This window comes from Lissotriton helveticus, chromosome 6 (genome assembly GCF_964261635.1).
Source record: "Lissotriton helveticus chromosome 6, aLisHel1.1, whole genome shotgun sequence".
NCBI classification, from domain to species: domain Eukaryota; kingdom Metazoa; phylum Chordata; class Amphibia; order Caudata; family Salamandridae; genus Lissotriton; species Lissotriton helveticus.
In genome coordinates this window covers 238,204,957-238,227,294 of record NC_136067.1, presented here as the reverse complement: position 1 = coordinate 238,227,294, position 22,338 = coordinate 238,204,957, and the positions used below count along the sequence as shown (strand labels likewise).

Here is a 22,338-nt window from a genome sequence, read left to right as displayed (position 1 = left end):
ATGTTAGATGTGAAGGACATCCAACATGAGCTTCAATTGGAATTCCATAGAGCATAATATCAAGCTCCTTATCGCCACTTTAGCTGCAGTTTCCTGCCGATAAAGTGGCGACAGGGTTGATAACATGCCCCATAGTTATTTCATGGCAAGTCGTTTCTATAACAGATTCTCTGTACTGTGTTTGCGTATGTGTTTTATGACTTTCCAGTGTTGTCACACAGCCTTATTATTTGTTCTATCTGTTTCAGAACTTTCTCGATACAGCAGATGTGATTGTGAATAAGCAAGAGACGTGGGTAGCTGTGAGTGAAACGCAGAGGATTGAGGGCGGCTCTCGGCTGCTTGAGTCCACGCAGGAATTTTCAAAAGCGCTTCAGATAGTAAACGGCTCCATCGCACAAGAGACAAAGACAAAGAACATCATTTTGAAAGGAATTGTTGTCACTAATGAGACACCCATCTATAAAGAAATTTTTACTTTTGGAAATGCAACAGGGAATGTTACAACAGGGAATGTGCAAGTTGCTAACGAGACCCTGGCGACCATTCGCAGCTCCAGTTTAATTACCATTGCTTATTCCGAGCTCAGTAACATTTTGACAGCAACTCAAAATCAGTCTGTGAATGCCTTGGTGATGTCAACAGTTGTGGGGAACCAGAACAACACCAACTCAAGTGAAATTTTTAAGATATCAATGGCGTTTGATAAAATCAACCGCTCCCTATCTAATGCCTCATGTGTCTTCTGGAAGTTCAATGGCAACGGATCCGGTGATTGGGATACAGAGGGCTGCAGAGCCACTGAAGAAGGAAATCAAGTCATATGTACATGTGATCACTTGACTGCCTTCTCAGTATTAATGTCCTCCTCATCCTCGCCACCTAAAGGCAATTTAACGGAGGAAGAAAAACAGAATGAGGCCACCTTAGAGCGCATCACTTACATTGGTGTGGGCATTTCCATGGGAAGTTTAGTTCTTTGCCTCATAATTGAGGCATTGGTTTGGAAGTCTGTTACCAAAAATAAAACATCCTACATGCGGCATGTGTGCATGGTCAACATCGCTCTATCGCTTCTGATTGCAGATACTTGGTTCATCATTGGAGCCAGCCTCACGGCACAATTGTCCAATCAAACTTACACCAATGCAACCACGAGCACAGCACAAGCCTGTGACGCTGCTACATTTTTTTCCCACTTTTTCTACCTTTCGCTTTTTTTTTGGATGCTCACCATGGGCCTTATCCTGTTTTATCGCCTGGTGTTTGTTTTGAGTGATATGAGTAAGACAACTATGTTGGCCATTGCATTCTCTTTGGGCTATGGATGCCCCCTCATCATATCAGTTGTTACTGTAGCTGTTACAAGGCCACAGAACTATTACAGAGCAGGTGATAGCTGTTGGCTGAACATCATGAATACCAGGGCATTCCTTGCCTTTGTTGTACCCGCCCTAACCATTGTTGCTATCAATTTTGTCATACTCGCTGTGGTCATCATAACACTCCTGAGGCCTTCTGTTGGAGATAGGCCAAGAAGAGAAGAGAAGAGCACGATAGTCAAGATTGCTAAAAGCGTCGCCATCTTAACACCATTGCTAGGCCTGACCTGGGGATTTGGAATAGGGACATTGATCAAATATAGCTTTGCGCTCAACGTAATATTTTCGCTTCTGAATTCGCTACAGGTAAGTCTGTGCTCTTTTGCCAATTCTTGAATATTCAATATTATGCATTGAGTGTAAATCTTTGGTTTGCAAATTTGATGATGTACTCTCTGTGAAAGGATAAGATGACGGCTCTGTAACATCGACAAGCCTGATGTCACTGGAATCATCAGATAAAGCATCAGCCATTGTGCAACTGAAACAAACTTGATGCACATGTCCCAAATTTCCCAGCTACATGCGCGAGATGTCTTTTTCCTCTGCATTCCATTTTTTGTTGTCCTGTTCCTTCAATTAGAATTAAGCATGCTACAATGTCTAGAATTTAAAGAAGAATTCTGGAATAGTTGAGCTGGTCGTGCAACTAAGGCAGCACGCAATTTGCCAGATTCCATATTTTCGTTCTCATAACTTTTTTAAAAAAAGACTTTCAATGTTGTTGATCATATTCACTTGCTTAAAACCCCAAAAATGCATTAGTCACTAGTTGCTAACTCTGACTTTCAGTTTCCGGCAAGGTTTAGATAAACAAGCTACCAAATATTGCTTTTCAGAGCCAAATGTCCCAAATTCTCTACAAGAGACTAAACATTCCTCGGCTTTATTGCCAGTGAGGTCTTTGGATGTACAGTTTGACATAACGACCTGTGATTTCAAATTTCTTAAACATTGTAGGGCCCTATTTGCAAACAGTTTTTTGTAGTCTGTTTAATAGTACTACAATACTACAATACTACAACCCACATACTGCAAAATTCTTTCCACTTACCCAAGTGAGGAGACTCCTGGTTCCATCGTTCCTATGAAGAGATCTCCGTCCTAGTTGCGGAGATCTCCGAACATGTGCACATATGCTTTTGTGGTAAGTGTGGAAGGGACAGGAGGAGTGACTTAACAATTTCGATTACTTTTTACAAAATGTGAGAGGCTTTTGAAGTGGTTACAGGAGGGTTAAGGAGGGGTTTAGCGTGCAACAAATACCCACCTGTAAAAGATTAAGCCCACTGCCTTTCAAAAGCTGAAATTTATAAACGTAATACTTTCACAAATGGCAAAAAACAGTTACCATCGACACACATGGCTACCCACTGGAAGTGTAACACCTTTTCATGGATGGGAGGCAGGGACAGAAAATAAAACCCTATGGGAAATAAAATAAATGAACTTATGTCATCTTTTAAAAAATATATAGAGATTTTTTATTTTAAAAATGATATATAATTTAAAAATATTTTATTATATTTGTTCTACAAAATATCTCAGATTTTAAAATAAATGTATCTTTTAATTTTTATAAATCAGATTTAAATTAAATATGTACATAACCTTCAGCCCTTTTAATACATAGTAAATAAAATAAACATTTTACTATAGGTGTTTTTTTTGATAATACATCACTTAAATATATTTCTATTAATTAATGTGTCAATATATCCTTAAGATAATAGTGCTGTAACATTGTTTTATTTCACATAATATTTAGCATTAAAATATATTGACAAAATTATTGAAAATGTTAATAAACGTTTTTACTTTACTCTATACTTTACCATGGAAAGATCTCTGTCCTGATGAAGATTACTTCCGCTTATGTGTGCAAAACTATTGCTAATAATGTTACACTCATGAGTTTACCTGTTCCTGGGTGGGAGAGGTGTGGCGCCGCGGCCAGGGCGACTGATGCTGGAATCTGGGGATCAGGGTTCGATCCCCGGCTCCGGCAGCAGGTTAGCCCAGCACCATGTGACTCTGGGCAATAGCTCGTTTAATCTTCCCGACGGCCCCCAGCGCCTAGAGACCCTTACGGGTGATTGTGCGCTTTACAAATGTGGATTATTATTATTATTATTATTCCTCTGGGTTTCGGGGGAAATGGGGACATATAAGTCTACATTTTGGAGTAGCTTAACAATTGGACATAGTGAATAGCCAAAGTAATAAAGTTATTCCAATGCATAAGAGGAAATTCACCCATGGGTAAATCTACACTTATAAATTTACCCTAGCCAATAGGGCCACATAAAGTTTATCTGTTCACTTCTATTATGCACATTATTTGATCTCTTTATCCTGCTTCTACCATGTAAATGATTAGTAACATTAAAATGGTTGGTAATCTATATTGATGCGCCTGGATACGAAAATTAAAAGTTACACTACTCTTGCCATTTTAGGCCTTGCACAGAAAGTCTGTTGTCGAAACAAAACAGATTATGCCTGGTTGGAAATCACTCAGTAGTTATATTTAATGAGAATTCATTCACAAAAAGCTATACATAGAGAGCACTTTGGTCACTATATGAGTCATAAATGCCAAAGCAGCAGGGAACATCCTCTTAAAAAGTTATTTTAAGCCATAATATCAGCTACACAATGATGTCCCCTAATTAGCTTAAATTATCATTCAAATGTCAATATTACATATTTGGGAATACCCTAATTTTGTCCCGAAATATTCACCTATCACTTGTAGTAATCATTTGTCCCCATCCGAAGCACTGGCTTGCCATTTCTATTAATCAAATTCAAATTCTACCCATTATGCCTTATTATTAAAATAGTTTATTTGGTAAATTTGTCTTTATCCCAACAAATAATAGAATTTAGGGTCCCATTACAATGGCGATCGGACAAGCGTCTGACTTCCATTCTAGCGGCATTTGGATCGCCGACAAGTAGTCAGCCGTCCCACCTGCCATATTTTGATACGACCACCATGAAGGCGGTCAGAAACATGTCTTTTTCTAGAGCAGCTTGTGCTGCGGCCCGGAAAAGGGATGCAGCACAAGCTGCAGTAGAAAAAGCATGTTTTTAAACATTCATTCACTGTGTGCCAGGCACCATAAGGCCAATCGATGTGCCCTCTGGCCACTGAGTAGTGGCCTACTGAAGACTGGGCCCCTGATCAGGCCCCCAAAGTCCCTTTCCGGCTGCCTGTTCAAGGCTTCGGGACCGTCAAAAAGAGATACCTTAATCCCTATGGCTGTGCCTGAGCAGACAATGCCCTATTGTAGGGATTAAGAATTCAACCACTATCCCAACCGGCTCCTTCAGCCTGTCAGAGGTTGCGGTATTTCCCCCGCCCAAATTGCTCTGACCACCAGTATTGTGAGCCAGCAACCGAACTGATACCCTGGATGTAGGGAGGACCAACACTAATGGCCTTGCTGTGGTGGTCCACCCGACATCCTAATGAATCCTTTAGTTTTCATCAGCTACACTGACATGGTCCCCTGTGATTGGGTTTAAGTTTTAGTAAAAGAAAAAAAAATATTTCCAGTGTGTGTTTTGATTTGCAATCATTCTGTCGCCAAATAACAGATTTTTTTTAATTTACATTTAGTAACTACATTTATGTCAATCTCATGAGTCAACGTAGTCCAATGTACAGTAGTCAATGCACGCAATATTAGGAGTACTCGATATTGTTACATACTTTAGGGCATAGTATAACATTTTGTGCGATATTTTTGAGTTTGCACTCCTAAAGTATATTCTCTTCTTGCATTAAAATCTACTAAATTATTTAGTAGATTTACTTTCATACCTATGCATTGTTAAAGAGAAGCATACATAGGTACATTCATCAACAAAACAAACTTTTTTACTGTGTGGTTTTATTATTTGCAATGCTGTTCACAGTTTGCAATATAAAATGTCCAGTCAGGTAGGTGAAGAAAAGGCATAGTTTATAAATAAAAATGTAATAATGTTCTTGGCCTTAATAATAATAGCAATGGGCCCATTTGCTCAACAGACTGCATTATCAGACTTTATCTGTAGCCTAAAAAAGTGTTATGAAGAAATGTCAGAAGATGTCTACTGTGTAACTGCGTAACTTAAGACATACACGGCGGAATATTGCATTGCAGAGACATTTGACCTAACATGAACACTAATGTGATAATAAATCATCTAAGAAATGCCGGGACCTTGATGGGTGCCCATCCAAGCAGTGCCAAACCATGAAAGCACATGAAGGGAGCAGACAACAAGTTCTCTCTCTCCTTATACGTGTTATTATTACATTTTTCTTTTTAGAGTGGATGGCATGAGGTCTTTTAGACAGCCACAATTGTCTGTTGATCTATATGGGTCAGAAATGAGGCAGTGTCTGTGACACTCCAGCAAAGAACAAGCAAACCTCTGCCATTTACTGAGTATTTTGTGACTGCACCTAGCCAAATCTTCAGCTGGTTGTCTTTGTTCCCTATTTTAGATCATCAAAGCTGGTATTCATATTTTGACTATTAACTAAAATTAATTTTGAACTATGTAGCCCATATTGGGGACTGCAGATGCAAAAGCACAGGACATGATTTAGTGGTAAAATTATTTTTCTACCACTGCTAGTTCCCCTTAATGCTAGTTGCCTTCATAACAATCTTTTGTTGTTAAAGGTCACCTATGTCACTTATACTATACTACAATATATTCACTAATAATTCACTACTTCTTCCATCCACATTTTGATTTCAACACATTGTATCTTCACTTGGCTGGCAGCTCTGGCTTGTTCTAAAATATAACGCTGTTTCGATACCTGTGCGAAAATGTCACTATTTAAAATGTCTTTATTCCACATTTTAGGGATTCTTCATTCTGGTGTTCGGCTCACTTATGGATGCAAAGGTGATAATTTACATTCATTTTGTTACAAATACCTATGAATAGTCACTGCATGCATTGCAGCTTGTATTCAGTGTTCAATCTGACTAATGCTGCTGCTCTTTTTACTAAACAGACCCGTGAAGCACTCTTACGCCAGTTCTCTTTAACAAGATGGGCTTCCCAACTCACCAAGGTAAGTTTAGAATACTCAATACTGCCATGTGTTGCAACAGGATGTACCAGGTGTGGGGTAGTATAAATGGTTGCAGACAGCACACAAAGTGGCAAAGCGACGTTACATAGGAGTGGATGTAAGTATATGGGACAATGTCACAACAAATGCCTGAAACAGTCAGTGTCCACAAATTGAAGCGACCAGTTGTGTGCCTTTTGTAGCATTGTGTATTTCGGCTGCAGAGATATCCCTTATATAACATCCTTCTGGTCGGGCCTGATCATCATGTACTACAAGTAAATAGGATCACAGCTATCTTCTTCATTGACTTAAATGGGGAAAAGGTGCATACCAAAAAAAATGCACATTTTAATATAACAGAAACTTGGACTCTTTTGTCAGAATGAGCTTTATAACTTGTTTAATCCTTTTGTGGGCTGAGAATGGATGAATCGGTGCAATGCAACTAGTGTTATGCCTCTTGTATTGACAACAGCATAGTGAGTACAGATCCAGTTAGTTAACTGATTCTGGAAAAGCGAAGACCAAGGGGCATAATACCAACAACTAGCGATAATTATCGCTATGTTGGCTTAGCGGCAATATTTTCGCCGAGCTGCGGCGATTTTTATCGCTTAGGAACCTTGCTTTTATCAAGGTTTATCTCCTAAGCGATAAAAATCGGCCGAAATGCATAAATATCGCTGAAAAGTCAGCGATATTCATGCATTACCGAGCTAATGCTCTTAGCCATGTTATCCACCTACCATTGGATAACATGGCTAAGAACTACTCAGGGGCAGGTGCTAGCTTTTGGAGATATTCACGCTTAGCGCGAATATCTCCAAAAGTTGATAATAGGAGATAGCGATGTTAGCGACTGTTTACAGTCGCTAACATCTTGGCACGCCCAATTTGCATGTCATTAGTGATAAATTTCACTGACATGCAAAGCGGGGCCCAAGATGGTCGCTATCTCCTACTAGCTGTCGCTAACTAGTGTTAGCGACAGCTAGGTAATAGGGAGATAATTTTATCTCCGCTTTCTTGGCTTTTAAAGCCAAAAAAGCGGAGATAAACCCCCTTGATAATATGCCCCCAAATGTCTTGTGACTTAAGATTGAAGTAGAACCATTTGCTGTGCTCCTGCTACTGGCGTATATAGGTATGAACCTTTTCCCACATTAAGGGTTAACCGATATTCTAAAAGCTATGCAAGCTTTGCAGACTAAAACAAATCCGGTGGAGAAATCACAGATATTCAGAATGAGAAAACAGCAGTACAGCGTTCCCTTCAGGAAATATTTCCCTGCAAATAGTTTTGTGTTTTTTTTTAAATATTTGACCTAGGCGAAGTAGAATACATTTCACAAATTATGCAATATGCCACATGTAAAGTCCAAACCATAAATGTTTACCTCTCTGTTGGAAGAACTGAGTTAATGCGTTGTACCACCCAATATCTGGGCAGCTATGTTCGAGACACATGGAAGTGGCCATATGTAGTATTCTGAGTTTAGTGTTTATGTTACTGCACTTCTCTGCATCTAGCTACTCAGCCAGTGTGAGTGTTCCAGGTTAGAATGTGAGTGTGATTGACATGGATGGAATGCTTGTGTGACTGGTATGAGGGTTGGCAGTTGGAGTATGGGCTGAGTAGCTAAGAGGCTGCTCCTGGTGGGGCTGCTTGTTCCAGCATAATACTTCCTGTTAACTTATCTAAGGCTGAATAAAACTACTTTACAACTTATCTACATCGGCCTCGGCTACATCTCTTCATGTATGTATGGACCAACATACTACATTATTCTTGGCGACGATCTGGAGACTTTCCTGCGCAAAATATGCCTATTTACAAGAGATGGGAGTAACCTGCAACTGAAGTGGAACAAGCATCTATCATCTAAAAAGTAAGGAACCTCTACAAGCACGTGAAGTAGCCCCACCAGTGCCGAACACACCAGGCAGCCCTAGCAAGTTCGTGCTGTCATGTCATCTCAAACAAAGTTTCTGCGAAAAAATCAACGAAAAATCTGCCTACGTGACGCAGAAGAAACAACGTCTGACATAGTACCTTGGAGACAACAACCTTAAGCAAGCAGTGTCAAAATTGAAATTAACCTGGAGCCAAGGTAATTGGTGTCTGTCTTTACTAGTGCGTGGAAAATGACTCTCTTTTTAAAAGATGTTAGATGTTTAACCATCTTCGTGTGCGTGTGGTCATCCGTTCTAGCGCTGACTTTGACAGAGTTTTGAACCATGTGCCAGCTTTTACACTGCTTCAGGTCAAAAACGTTTTTTTTTTTAGTGTGGAAAATAATTGACTGCTTTCTTCAGTGGCCGTACTATCTGTTACTCAGCGGCCGGGAAAGGGTACAAAAATTTCAAGAAAGACATTTTCAATGTCGAGAAATATGAATGTACCTGATAATGTCAGCAAACTAACCAGTATTTCAGTTAGTCAGGAGCTCTTTTCCTCTCCTCTGCCGGTTTCAAGTGGTGACGCAATCGAACCTTGCAAGAGGGTTCAGTGAAGAGTATGCGTCATATCAGCTCAGCAGCATATTTCCTCAGTGTTCCACCGTGAGCCACCCGGAGTTACGTTATGAGCGTGGCGCCATCATGGAGTTGTCATCGTTGTACTTCAAGAAGTTTCTCCTTGCCTGCCAGCCTATCTATTTGCCAATCACGTTTTTTTTTTTCATTGTTCTTTATTGACTTTGGCAGCGCCCGACGATGACCAGATACAGGCTGACAGGATCAAGAGCTCTAACACGGATGTCGTGACTGTAAAGCTAGGTCTATCATTTTGGAAGAGAATTTTCATTCAGCTCGAATGCGAATGCTTCACAGGATATGACAAATATAACTCGAACTTTTGACACATAGGTTTGGTCTCTCTGGTCAGACAGGTACTTTGAGGTAGCTACCTACACAAGCGTTTTTTTTTTAAATTACTACTTCAAGACATTTCTTTCCTGTTGTTGGTAAAACATTTTTATAACGTTTATAAGAGCACTTCTCACGAGTACATAGTGAAATCTTAATTTCACTGTATTGTCCAACGTTGCCATCTAGTGTCCAAAGTTGGTATTCTCCTTTTGAATTTGTGATCAACTATCTTCTGTGGTTTCTTTCCTTCACTTCTTCTAGAAATGATTCAAGTCACGCCTGTCTATCAACCCGGTGACAGGCACACCTATGACTGTGATAAATTTTTGTGCATATTTTTAAGATACAGTATGTTCATTTTTGAAATGTACAAGAAATGTATTGTTTAATTTATGATGGGTTCTCTCACCCTTATGTCTACACTGCATTATGCTTGTGTCACTTTTCATGTGTTTGCACATAAGTTGTTTAGGGTTCTCTCACCCTCATTTCACTGCTTTAGTTTGGTACATGTGTTCTCCTACACATGTTTGCGCAAGTTTTTGTTAAGGGTTCTCTCACCCTCATTTGCAATTTTGTATCCCTATTCTTGGGATGGGTTTAGGTTGTGATCCTATTTCCCCTCATGGTTTTACCATATGTTAACCCTTATGTCTGGGTTATAGGGTTTAAGTCTTTGTTTAGGACTTTATTCCTTCTCTACCTGTGTTGGACACCTTGTTGTACGTTTTTGCGTGCATGTCGCACTGTGCGAATCTCTCTATAGTGTCCAGTGTACAAGACGCCCTGTGCATCACATTTTTATCTATGTCTTGTGTCAGCTGGTTGTGCTTCACTTTTTACCTATGTGTTGGTTTGACACATTGTGCTGCACCTGTTCGTGTGTTTTAGGGCATGTCCTTTTAACACCTTCGTTTATGGGTAACCCCATAATTTTACTGTTCCTCACTTAGGAAGTGGAATTGTTGCCACATTGTGCTGCACAATTTTGTGCCGCGTGTGTTTTTAGGTCTTTCCTTCGTAACACATTCATTTATGAGTAGCCTCATTTTTTCAGTGTTCCTCACATGAGGAGTGGAATTTCGCCACATATTTTCAGTGTTCCTCACATGAGGAGTGGAATTTTGCCACATATTTTCAGTGTTCCTCACATGAGGAGTGGAATTATTTTGCCACATTTGGCTGCACCTTCCCGTGCTGTGTGTGTTTTCTTGGGTTTGTCCCTTGTTACACCTTCGCTTATGGGTTAGTCCCATGTCTTCTTAGTTCCTCTCTTGAGGAGTGGCTTTTGGTGGCCACAGTCTACCTTCGTGAAGACGTTTTCTTCACGTTAGGTCTTGCTCACTTGTTGTTTGTGAGTTCGTCTCTCACATATTCTTTTTCTTTTTCTTCAGTATTGAAGGAGGAGGATGGTGTCAGTGTTAGTATTTGCTGTCTCCTTCTTCCTTCTTTTCTGGCTTTTGTCTGTTTACCCTCTCGTGGTGTGAAGTCCTTCTCATCCCTGGGTTCACGGATAAATATTACTGCTGTATATTTTGATTGTAGATAGTTTTCAAATATTACTACTGTATACTTTGATTGTGAGTAGTTTTCTTCTTCGCTCTCTGATTTTCTTTTGTTTTCCATTTCGAGAGGGAGAGGATGTGTGTATTCTGAGTTTAGTGTTTATGTTACTGCACTTCTCTGCATCTAGCTACTCAGCCAGTGGGAGTGTTCCAGGTTAGAATGTGAGTGTGATTGACATGGATGGAATGCTTGTGTGACTGGTATGAGGGTAGGCAGTTGGAGTATGGGCTGAGTAGCTAAGAGGCTGCTCCTGGTGGGGCTGCTTGTTCCAGCATAATACTTCCTGTTAACTTATCTAAGGCTGAATAAACCTACTTTACAACTTATCTACATCTGCCTCGGCTACATCTCTTCATGTATGTATGACTTAAATACTACACCATACATATATAGTTTTTAGAATCTGTTATCGTTTCCCAGGATTTGCAAAAGCAAGAACAACCTTTCTTTATAAAGTGAATAGTGAATACAATGGCCCAAAAAACAAACCCATAACCATGGTGTGGAGGATTTAGAAACAGGAAACAATATTATGCCTGAAAATCAAAAGAGAGTATGGGCCAGATGTACGACACGCAAAATAGCGCTTCGCAAATTGTGAGTCTTTTGCGACTCGAAATTTGGAAAGCGCTATTATGCATGTACAACAGTGTTATTACACTGTTTTGCGATTCCCAATGGGGTCGCAAATAGAGAGACTCATGAATATTAATGAGCCTCTCGCAATTTGCCACCCGATTGGAAATGGCAGGTCCTCCCAGGTATGGTGGCCTGCTGGGCTCAGCTGACCACTATGTCTGGGACTGCTTTTAAATAAAGCAGTTTTTTTTCAATGCAGTCCTTTTTCCTTAAAGGAAAACGGGATGCATTTAAAAAAGAAAAAAAATGAAACGTTTTTGTTTAATTTTTTAAGGGTAAGCAGTGGTTCCTGGGACCGCTGCCTGCCCTTAAAAAATATTTTCCCCTGTGTTTGCAAAGGGGAAGGTGTACCCTGGGGGCCACATCCCTTTTGTGACCCCATTACCACCCTCTTGAAGAGGTTGGTAATTTGCGAGTGATTTGCAACCGCAATTGCGGTCACAAAACATTCGTACATTGAATTGCGGATTCAATTAGGAAGGGAACGCCCCCTTCCTAATTGCAACTCGCAATTCCTAAATAGCCAGTCACAAATCAATTGCGACTCGCTATTGCCAGCAGTGATTTTCATGCGCAAACGGGTTCCCAAAATGCAAAATCACGTCGTACATCTGGCTCTATGTCCCTACATACGAAATTGGGCCGTCAACTTGATAGGTCGAAAGGTACACATTTTATTTAAAAGGGCTCTCACTCACTAAACAGTTGTTTGATGACATGCTTCTTATTAGAGCACCCCCCATTTGTAGGTTCAAAGTTTGTAAGCATCTCATATTCATATTGTTAACACCTTCGCTGCGGCGGCTATTCCGCCGCAGCGCTAACGGTCGTGGGGGGGCGCGCGTCTCACCTGCGCTGGTGACAGAACCGTTCCGTCACGGCTCGCGGGTGAGCTGTGCTTGTGACGGAACGGTTCGGTCACGGCCCCGCCCGCTTAATGAAACCCGGCGCGAAATCAGCGCCGCGCAGGCGCGGCGGCCGGGCCGTGACGGAACGGTTCCGTCATGAGCACAGCCCACCCGAGGGGCATGACGGAACGGTTCCGTCAATAGCGTGGAAGGGGTTAATCACATGATAGCCATTCACTAGAGTCACATCAAACCCCTAAAAGTAGGAGCATTTTATTGTGATGAACATAACCATTGTCCCTTTTGTATCAGTGATGACATATGGGTGCCGATTGAAGTTTGCGTCCTCCTTGTGACTGCTATGGTCTGCACTAATTACACGATCCTAATAAAGGTCCAAGAAGCAATTTACATTAAATTGCAATATTCACAAAAACATTATTACTAATCATCAACAAGGCAATAAATGAATCAATAACTGAATAACAAAGAGAAATAAGGAAAAAGGGAGAAAGAAAAATGTAGGGAGACCCATATACTATGGCAACTTCTGAAAAAAATATTTTCAATTTATTCAATTTTATAAATATTAAAACAATTGAGACAGTGGCGCTCAATACAATGTGATGGTACAAAAACAGTATATATTACAAACCAGACAAGAGGCAGACAGAAAATTTACACGTCACAAAGAGGGAACAACATAAAACAAAATAATGTGTCCTTCATTAATTTTATGGCCACAATGCGTCAACGGCATTTTGACCTCTGTAGAATTACACCGTCATCATCAGGACTGGAAATCAATTGAGCGTCCAAGGATTCTCTTCATAGTAACAGTCCAACCCTGAATTTGCTTGTTACTGGTGGGCCGTGAAAACTGTTTGAACGGACCGGAGTATTTACGCGTAGGAAATATGAGAAAAGTAAAGAAATCCTGGGCAGTCATTGCAGAAAGGATTACAGTGGTGGAAGGGCAGACAGAGTGTCTAGAGACAGAGATGAATACACGGAAAGCTCAGAAATCTTAATAAGATGCAATAATGATGGATGTACTGTGAAAACAAGAAGATCGAGTAAATTGACAACGCAGGAACAATTTACATTTTTTGGGGATCTCTGATGTGGTGGAGGGGAAGGACACAAGAGCGTACATGTTGACTTTATTAAAAGGGGCATTGCCAGAAGAAAAAAAAACGGAACTGGGATTTAGAAATTCAACGTGCTGATCAATTTCCTCTAAGACATGGCAATTTAATCAAGTAGAGAGGCCCTGGGCTTCTATTAGTTTCCTTTGGGAGCTCCCTGTTACGACAAGAAATTTAGGATTTGGCTCATTGTAATGCAAAGAGCGAAATATGAAGGTGTTTCCTTTTTTCCAGACCCGATTTTGTGCATGCTACTCTGGAAAGAAAGTGCCTGCTACGACAGCTCAAGTATTCCTTTAAAAACCTGCATGGCAAAAATTCATATATAAGGGCTATACTTGTAGTTTTATCTCAGAGATACAGGACTAGAAATTATTAAAGGAGCTCAGTGACAGGTCTGTCTCCAGTACTAGCAAATAGAAGTATGCATATTAAGGGATTGAATATAGTGGTGCTCTTTTTACCTTCTTTTTTCTTCCCCTTCACTTTTTGTCCGACTGTGATTGAATAGCAGATATACGTGAAGGGGCAGCTTATTTAATATGTGGGTTTGATGCTTAGTGATCTTTTGGTATTTCTTTTTTTTTTTTACATGGCTGTACACCTGACAAGGGATGGAGGAGGCAGGTGGCAGTGGTGGTTTCTGGGTGTCATCATTCAGGCATGGGGCTAACTGCTCATTTCTTGGTGGTGGGGGGTTTGAGGTGCGGGTGGGTTCAGGACATAGAGTGTGAGAGATGTGTTGAGACTACACATATAAATAACAGACAGAAACAGCAGGAATTTGTCTTTAAGGAGATAGGTGAGTATCATCTAGACACTTTATGTCCTGAGCAGATGGTTTTATTGGGGGTAAAGATATGAATGGAGAAAGGGGTACTGCACTCGAGTTTATGTTTAGTTTTAAACCGTTTAGCACGATAGGTGTGCTGCACCAGATTAGTGCCTGCCCACTGATATACAAACAATATTTATGGCCCAGTGATGAATCACTGGGACTCTGGTGCGCACTACATGAATTGAAATTATTCCTTTAAACCATTATGTGCATTTCATCTTTATGCAATTTATTATGTTTCACAACAAAATTCTTCAGTGTCATCAATTATGTAAAACAAAATTTTCACAATGCCATAAAATTCATACATAAACGTAATTCAAACACAGGTTAACAAGCAAAAATCATAAAAAAAACCAATGCATTTCGGGGCTATGATGCCCCTTCGTCAGGGGTCTAAATCTTATGAGATAATATATGCCCTGTGTATGTTTAACATACACAGGGCATATATTATCTCATAAGATTTTTTTTATGATTTTTGCTTGTTAACCTGTGTTTGAATTACGTTTATGTATGAATTTTATGGCATTGTGAAAATTTTGTTTTACATAATTGATGACACTGAAGAATTTTGTTGTGAAACATAATAAATTGCATAAAGATGAAATGCACATAATGGTTTAAAGGAATAATTTCAATTCATGTAGTGCGCACCAGAGTCCCAGTGATTCATCACTGGGCCATAAATATTGTTTATTGGGGGTAAAGCACAACCAGATGGCAAAGCTTAAGATAAGAGATGAGCACATTGAGAATTACAACTATTACTATCTGTGGCCTGAACAATAGGAACAAAAGGCGTAGAATTGCTTTGGAGATGCACCTGTTAAACTCTGATATTATTTGTCTCCAAGAGATGCATATTGTAGGATAACAATTGCAGTTGTTGGACACATTGAGGTTTAAACTAATTGGGGGGACAACACAAGGAACCTATACTTGTGTAGTTGCTATATTAACCCGCAATCCATGTGATTAATTTAAACAAGAACGAGTTGATAAACATGAGAAACGTGTTATAGCTGAATTTCAATCTTCTAGGAAAACATTTACCCTATGTTCTCCTTATGCGTGTATTACAAATGATCCAGGGATATTTGATTGGCTCTTAAATGAACTTGCACTCTGGCCTTTACTTAATATTTTATGCTGGGATCTGAATATCATTTTGCCTGTGAACTGGTTTCAGAGGATCACTATAGATACACTAGGAGAAAACCTAAAGTATTTCAGGGATCTGTAGAGATCATGGACTGATTTATGGCAGGTCAGGAGACCCTCCGAATATGAGTTTTCTTTTTTTCTGTCCGCATCAATCCCATTCTTGCTTAGATTTCTTTCTCGTTTCCCATAAATTCATACAAGAATGTGACATCTAAAGCTACCCGAGGATCATGTCCGATCATAATCCCTTAGTATTGGAAATAAGGAGCAGGGATTTGTTAGGATAGGGACCTACTGGAGTTTTGAATGGGCTCTTTTAATTAATTAAGAATATACTGCGCATATGAAGAAATGGATACCCACCTTTCTGAAAGAAAACATAGGGAGTGCCCCGCTAGGAGTACTTCGGTACACAATGAAAGCAGGGATACAGGGAGAGACCCTGCAGTTTACTTTGGATTGAGGGAAGAAGGAGAAACAAGGCATGAGGAATTTTTATGCAGCATTGTCAGAAGAAGAAAGGAATTTAATTTTGCAATGTAGCGAAGAGCTATGGTAGCAGATGCTCAAATGGGGGTAGCTATTTCCAAGTCAGCGATTAATGAAATCTCAGCAAGAAAAGCAGCAGACAAACTTAGTTTGGAGGGAGAAAGAATATGTGTAGTGAACAGATAGGACATCATTGGGCCACCAGAACTATACATAACAGCGCGCAAAGTGAAGTGTAGGAAACAAGAGATCCTAGCAGGGGATGGTCTCTGACCCAGCAGGTATTAGGGCTGCATTTAAGAGAGATTATCAAACTCTTTATACAGAGTGCATTAACAGAGGGGGGAGAATATACTTCTTTATCTAGATACCACTCCCTCTGGTAAATTTAGCAAAGAAGAGCAAGAGCTATTGGAGGGGCCTCCTTTGTGGGAAGAGACTTTGCGCTTGTGATGGGTAGCCTCCCTGTTGGGAAGGCTGCAGGTACCAATATCATACCTACAGAGTTTTATAGAGTATTCGTGCCAGTTCTTAAAGAGTGTTTTACCAACATGTTTATGCAAAAATACTACTGAACCAGTCCACTGAGCTCTTGGTCACTTGCTATATTAGTTGTGGTCCCCAAGAAGAAAAAAACAATAACTGATCATATCAACCAATCACGCTGATCAATGGGGACTCAAATGTCTGTTTTAAAATCTTGGCTTCCTGTTTGTCCCAGATAATAAGTAAGGTAGTATCTAGACAACAGCATGGGTTTATCATTGGGAGAGGTATAACAGACCATACTAGAAGGGTAATTCCCCTTTTTGATGCAGCTCAGTTGTCAGGGGACCCTTGGGCTGTAATTCTGCTGGATGCAGAAAAAAGCCTATGACATGATCTACTAGCAATATTTGTGAGTAGTGATGCAGAGAGTGGGCATTGGACCAGGATATATACAGACAGTCAAGGTTTTCTACAATAAACCAGAGGCCTGAGTATTTGTAGCAGGGGACTTGTCTGAGCCATTTAAGATCTCGAGGAAGACAAGGCACCACACCTGTTTGAAATGTGTATTGACTCCCTTATACATTGACTGGAGAGTAATATCTTAATCCTTCCAATGCTGCTTCAGGGAAGGTATACCAAGATTTTAGCATACATGGACGATATAGCACTTGTAACACCTGACCCAATGACAGCACGAAAAGAGGTAGAGCAAGAAGCGATCAGCTTTGGGAACATCTCTGGATACTCACTAAATAAAAAAAAGACATTGATTTATCAAACACACATATTGTAAAAGAGTGCAGTATACTTATGAGTAACAATATCGGCAGACTTAGATGAAATAGTAAACGAGAATCTCGATCCATTTGTTGAAAAGGCAAAAAGAGATCTGAGTAGATTAAATAATCTACATTTATCCTTAGTAAATAGGAGAAATATAATTAAAATATAATTAAAATTTATTTTATTTATTTATTTATATGAAATTTATAATGCGCTCAGTTACCCAGGGGCATCCCGGCGCAGTACAGAACAAGAAGAAGCGCCAATTTATCACTACACTGGAAACAGATGGGTCTTCAGAAGTTTCCTAAAGAGTAGGATCTTAGGCTCTGAACGGATCTTAAAGGGAAGGGAGTTCCACAGTGCCGCCACTTGCACTGAGAAACGCCTCCCCCCAGAGCGAGCTCTCTTTACTCTAGTTGACTGCAAGAGATGTCTTTGGTCCGAACGCAGTAAGCGTGTGGGCTTATAGGGGCGTACCATAGGGGCAAGGATCGGTGGGCCCTTACCATGCAAAATTTTATGGGCCGTACACAACGCTTTAAATTTCACCCGTTCCCTGACGGGGAGCCAATGAAGCATTTTCAGGGCCGGGGCAGCTGACTGTCTTCTGGGAACATCCATCAACACTCTAGCAGCTGCATTTTGTACCTGTTGGAGGGTCTTCAAAGTCGCTTCGGGGGCGCCAAGAAACACCACGTTCCCATAATCAAGCCTCGACAAGATTAAGCCACGAATCAGGAGCTTCCTAGCTGGATCAGGGAGCAGTGGTAAAACCTTGCGAGCTGACCGAAGCAAACCGAAGCACACCCCTGCGGTCTTCCTGGCGTGGGTCCTAAGAGACAGATCTTCCTCCAGCCATACTCCCAAGGTCTTGATCTCCTTCTTGGGAGATGGAGGATCACCCAGAGACCGAGGCCAGCAGCTAGCAATAATAGAGAGACTGTATTTTCCCAGGAGCATCAGCTCAGTTTTCTCCCCATTCAGCTTGAGGGCAGAGTGAGACATCCAACGATGGACATTGGCAAGGCAGTCATGAAGGACTTCAGGTTGTTCCACCAACTGGGTGAGCCCTACCACCAGCTGTGTATCATCAGCATAGCTGATGATCTTGACTCCTGAAGGGGCGACCACTCTTTCAAGCGGAGTCATATAAGTATTAAATAAGGTAGGGCTCAAAGGGGCCCAATTATCTAGTTAGAGCTGCACATCCAAGCCTCAACCAGGCAGAACCCACTGATACGCGCCTGGCAGTTGTTTTGTGGTGGGGCCTCCCAGGGGGAAAAATTACAGATGAGCCCCTCATAGTTCAGGAGGAACCATCCACCAGGGGACTAATGTTCAAGGAGAGGGGGCAACCCACATCTAGCAGGAGATGACGCAAACTCTAAGCCCTGATGTTCCAGGCCCACCTACAGGGGCCACAACCGGCCTGGCCGAGTCAATCTGGGCCAACACAGTCCAGGGAGAGCCCCCAGGGCCAGTGGCCCGGTGCAGGGGGCTCAATTGGCAGGCACTATACCTCCCCCACACTGGGTAACAATGTCTAGTTGCCTCTTTACCAGGGGGGCCACCACACCCCCTTTGTGCCTGGATCACAGGCTAACATGGGGCCAAAGTCACAGCTCAGTCTGCTGCCCCCCCAAAAAATTGGAATCATGCCCCTACACCTCCCTAGAAAGGAGAGGGGTTACACCTCTACACCGCCGTGGCCTGATCCTCACCGTCCACTAAACCAGCATTGTGATCCCTCACCTCAGTGAGGGGGAAGACCCAATCCCACTGTGAGCAGTGCTGGTGGCCACAGCCCGTCCTAATGGGCCACTCCCAGGAGGGCCACAGGTAAGTCAAGTTACAGAGCCCCCCCAAGGAATTGGGGCTCCAAAGGCAATGTCTGAGCACTGGAGGCCCGAAGCAGTGGCTCCGTACTACCCTAGATTCAGGGGTGGTTGCGGCTTCTGGGCCGAGGGAGGAAAAGCTGCTCTCCTCCAGAGGCTGACTGGAACACGTTAGCAGCGTATGAATCAGCTCTGGTGCTTTCAAAGGGTGTTGCTGCGCCCTTGGGGACACACCTCACCATCATAGCCCAGTCTCCACCGCCTGGCAGGGGGACAAGAAACCCTCACGAGTGGCCTGAGGGGGTCTCCGATGGTGCAGGATACTGGTGGGTGTGTCGAGCTCATTCACCGCACATCCGTCCTGTCTGCCATCTTGGCCACACAACACCCTTATTTGTCCATTTTGAGGACATCAGCATGGTATTCTGCAGTTTATGTTCTCATCAGTTTTTCAAACATCTTTTATATTAATATTGAAAACACCAAACATTTGGAGCATGAATTATTATTATGAAAAATTACAGCATAAATGAATCATCAGGTCCAAATGCCTTGTTTATAAATTCATTTTCACTCATTAATTTATTATTTCATCAGTTTCCTTTTTATTTTTTCAGTTCAATTTTCCTTCCCAAAGGTTTATTGGTTGAAGGTGTGGAGTTGCATGTTGAGACCAAGTCTTCAATAACATTGGGTACAATTTCTTCCTATAGAATATATCAAGCCTTTTTTACTCAGTTACCAGCTGGGTGCTATTCGTAGTACAAGTAAAGTTCACACATTCACTCAAACCATTTGGGTGGTTAAGACATAAATAAAAATAAAAGCAGAGTATAAGGAGTGAAGCAGATCTCTCCCACAAGTACGCACAATGATGCATAAGGAAATAACCAACTGGTTGATTTTGGTTGTGTAAATTTGGCTCGTAAATGGTCCCTTGGTTGAACTTTTTTCCCAGCGTATTTTACCCCTTTTTACTTTCATAAATGCCCTGACTCTTATTTTGCCAATTTCAGCAGATTCACATCCTAGTCCCCTGTTGTTGGAGGCTTAGAAGATTTTCTTTCACCAGTTCAATATTAGACAACGTTTTACGATGGACATGGCTAAGTCAATAGGCTCTGTGGGAACCTTACATTTCAGGCAGCTAGAATAAGGCCAAGTAAACAGATTTCTGTGTTGCATAAATGTGTGCAGCCAGAGATGTTCTGTAATTCTTGAGTCACCGTGGTCCAGAATGCCATACTAGATGGACACTCCCATAGCATGTGAAAGTGTTAACGTCTTCTCTCCAATATCTGGTGCAGTTAGCAGTAGTGATAATATATATTTTATGGCTCAGATAAGTTCTTTGGAACACACAAAACTGCAAAGTTTAAGTTTTTAAAATACATATCAAATCTTCCCAAAAGGCACTTCAGGTAGTTGATTATCATAGCATAAGCCAATAACTGGCCTTCATTTAAGCCTTCTTTCAAGCCAGGGCTTTGAAATCTGAGTTTGCCATGTGGAAAGACATCTCATAGTTTAACTAACCTCACTCACCCCAGCCTCTCAAACTTTGAGCCAATTCAGGGTTTTGGTGGCCTGGTAAATCAAATATAGCGATGGAGGGAGAATAGGGTACACTCACCATTAACCTTCAAATACCACGTCTCCAGCAATAAAGAGCAACATTCTATAGACCAGTAATATTTGGTGGCTTGAGTTTGCAATCCAACATTGCCCTTGCCATGTCTTTCAGTGGAATTTCAGCAAGAGACATTTTTATGTCTTGGGCTTCAGAATCTGCATACCATTTTTAATATCCATTTTGCTAGCCATCAATCGGAGGAATGGTCAGTTTGCTCGGAGCTACCCTATATATGCTACCATTCTATAAAATGTTAATAAGCAGACTTCAAAGGAATTTGAAGATTGTGGAGGTGGGGATAACCGGGATGTTTGCAGAATAATAAAGCAAGTGAGGAAGTGTCACCATTTTGGCAAGTGCCACCCTTCCCATCAATCAAAGAGAAAAGGAAAAGGAGTTCTAGAATTTTGCATGAAGCTTTGTAATTGCTCTCTCCATATTGCCATCAATAACTTGAGATGGGACTCGGAACACCTGGATCCTCAAGTATATAAAAGACATCCATTTATACGTAAGATGTGCCACAGTTTCTTGGGCAGGTGGATTGTGCAAATTGGATAATTGCAACACTTGATCCAGTTTGGTCTTAGCCAGATACTCCTCATGTTCTTTTATTTCTTTACTTTGTTTTCCAGCGCCTGATCTTCCAATATAGAATTAGATTATCAGTGTAAACCACTATTAAAGGAGGAAAACTTCAAATCACAATTTGTATTCCCATCCCAGTGTTTCTCATTATATTAGCGGAAGGCTTAAAAGTTGGTGGAGGCTGGCAGGAAATGGGGGTGGGCGAGGGGGTTTAGAAAACTTAATGCAACCAAAACGAGCACTTACCTTTCCACAGCAGCCGTCTCTCCATGTTCCTTTTCTTCTGGTAAGTCCGGACACAGGAAGCACCCGGCTCCCCCCAGCCACTTACAATGCTGCAATGCAACATTGTGATTGGTCTGAGCGCCGTGGTTCGGCACTCACACGGGTACTGGGTGCCTGGGCATGTTCCCCACCAGGCTGTGTAATGCTAAGTGTGTATGACGCTTTGGCTGGGCCAAAGCAGCCATCCAAACAGTTATGGCATTTTGAAAGTGTGCCTTCAACACTCCTCCCAGGCTCCAAACCCAGCCCCGTCCTAACCCATTCCCGTAGCAAAGAAGAAAAAAACCAATAATAAAACAGTCGGCGCCGGGAAACCCTTGTGGGTAGCTGTGCGCTGATATACAAATTTAAATAAATAAATATATAAAAACAGGTATTGTTTTATTTAAAAAATGTTCTGCTCTCACAACAGTGGGGTGAGAGCCACCCCTGTTAATAGTTACATTGAAAATCAGGTGTAGAAGTGGACAGCCTTGTCTCATGTCTTTTATAACACTCAGGTCTCAAGGATCATGGTGGCCGAACATACTCTGGGAGTAAGCTGTGAATAAAATATAAAAAAATGAATAATTTTTTCTATGAACCCACTATGACTTGAAGCAAGTTTTGAGCATTTTCAACAGAGCTTTGTGTAGGCCTATAGCTATTACTTCAAGATTTGGCATTATGTAGATGCTTT

At 41.3% G+C, this 22,338-nt stretch overlaps 1 protein-coding gene across 3 annotated transcripts in view; it reads left to right on the top strand.

Annotated features, from left to right (window-relative positions):
* Positions 1 to 22,338, top strand: part of LOC144762473 (adhesion G protein-coupled receptor F5-like) — a 1,325,307-nt gene that overhangs the window by 1,260,251 nt on the left and 42,718 nt on the right. For all 3 annotated transcript variants that reach the window (XM_078647685.1, XM_078647687.1, XM_078647686.1), the window contains 3 exons: positions 249 to 1,688; positions 6,258 to 6,299; positions 6,412 to 6,471. In XM_078647685.1, the coding sequence (XP_078503811.1) occupies positions 249 to 1,688; positions 6,258 to 6,299; positions 6,412 to 6,471 (1,542 nt within the window). The remainder of the gene's footprint in view (positions 1 to 248; positions 1,689 to 6,257; positions 6,300 to 6,411; positions 6,472 to 22,338) is intronic.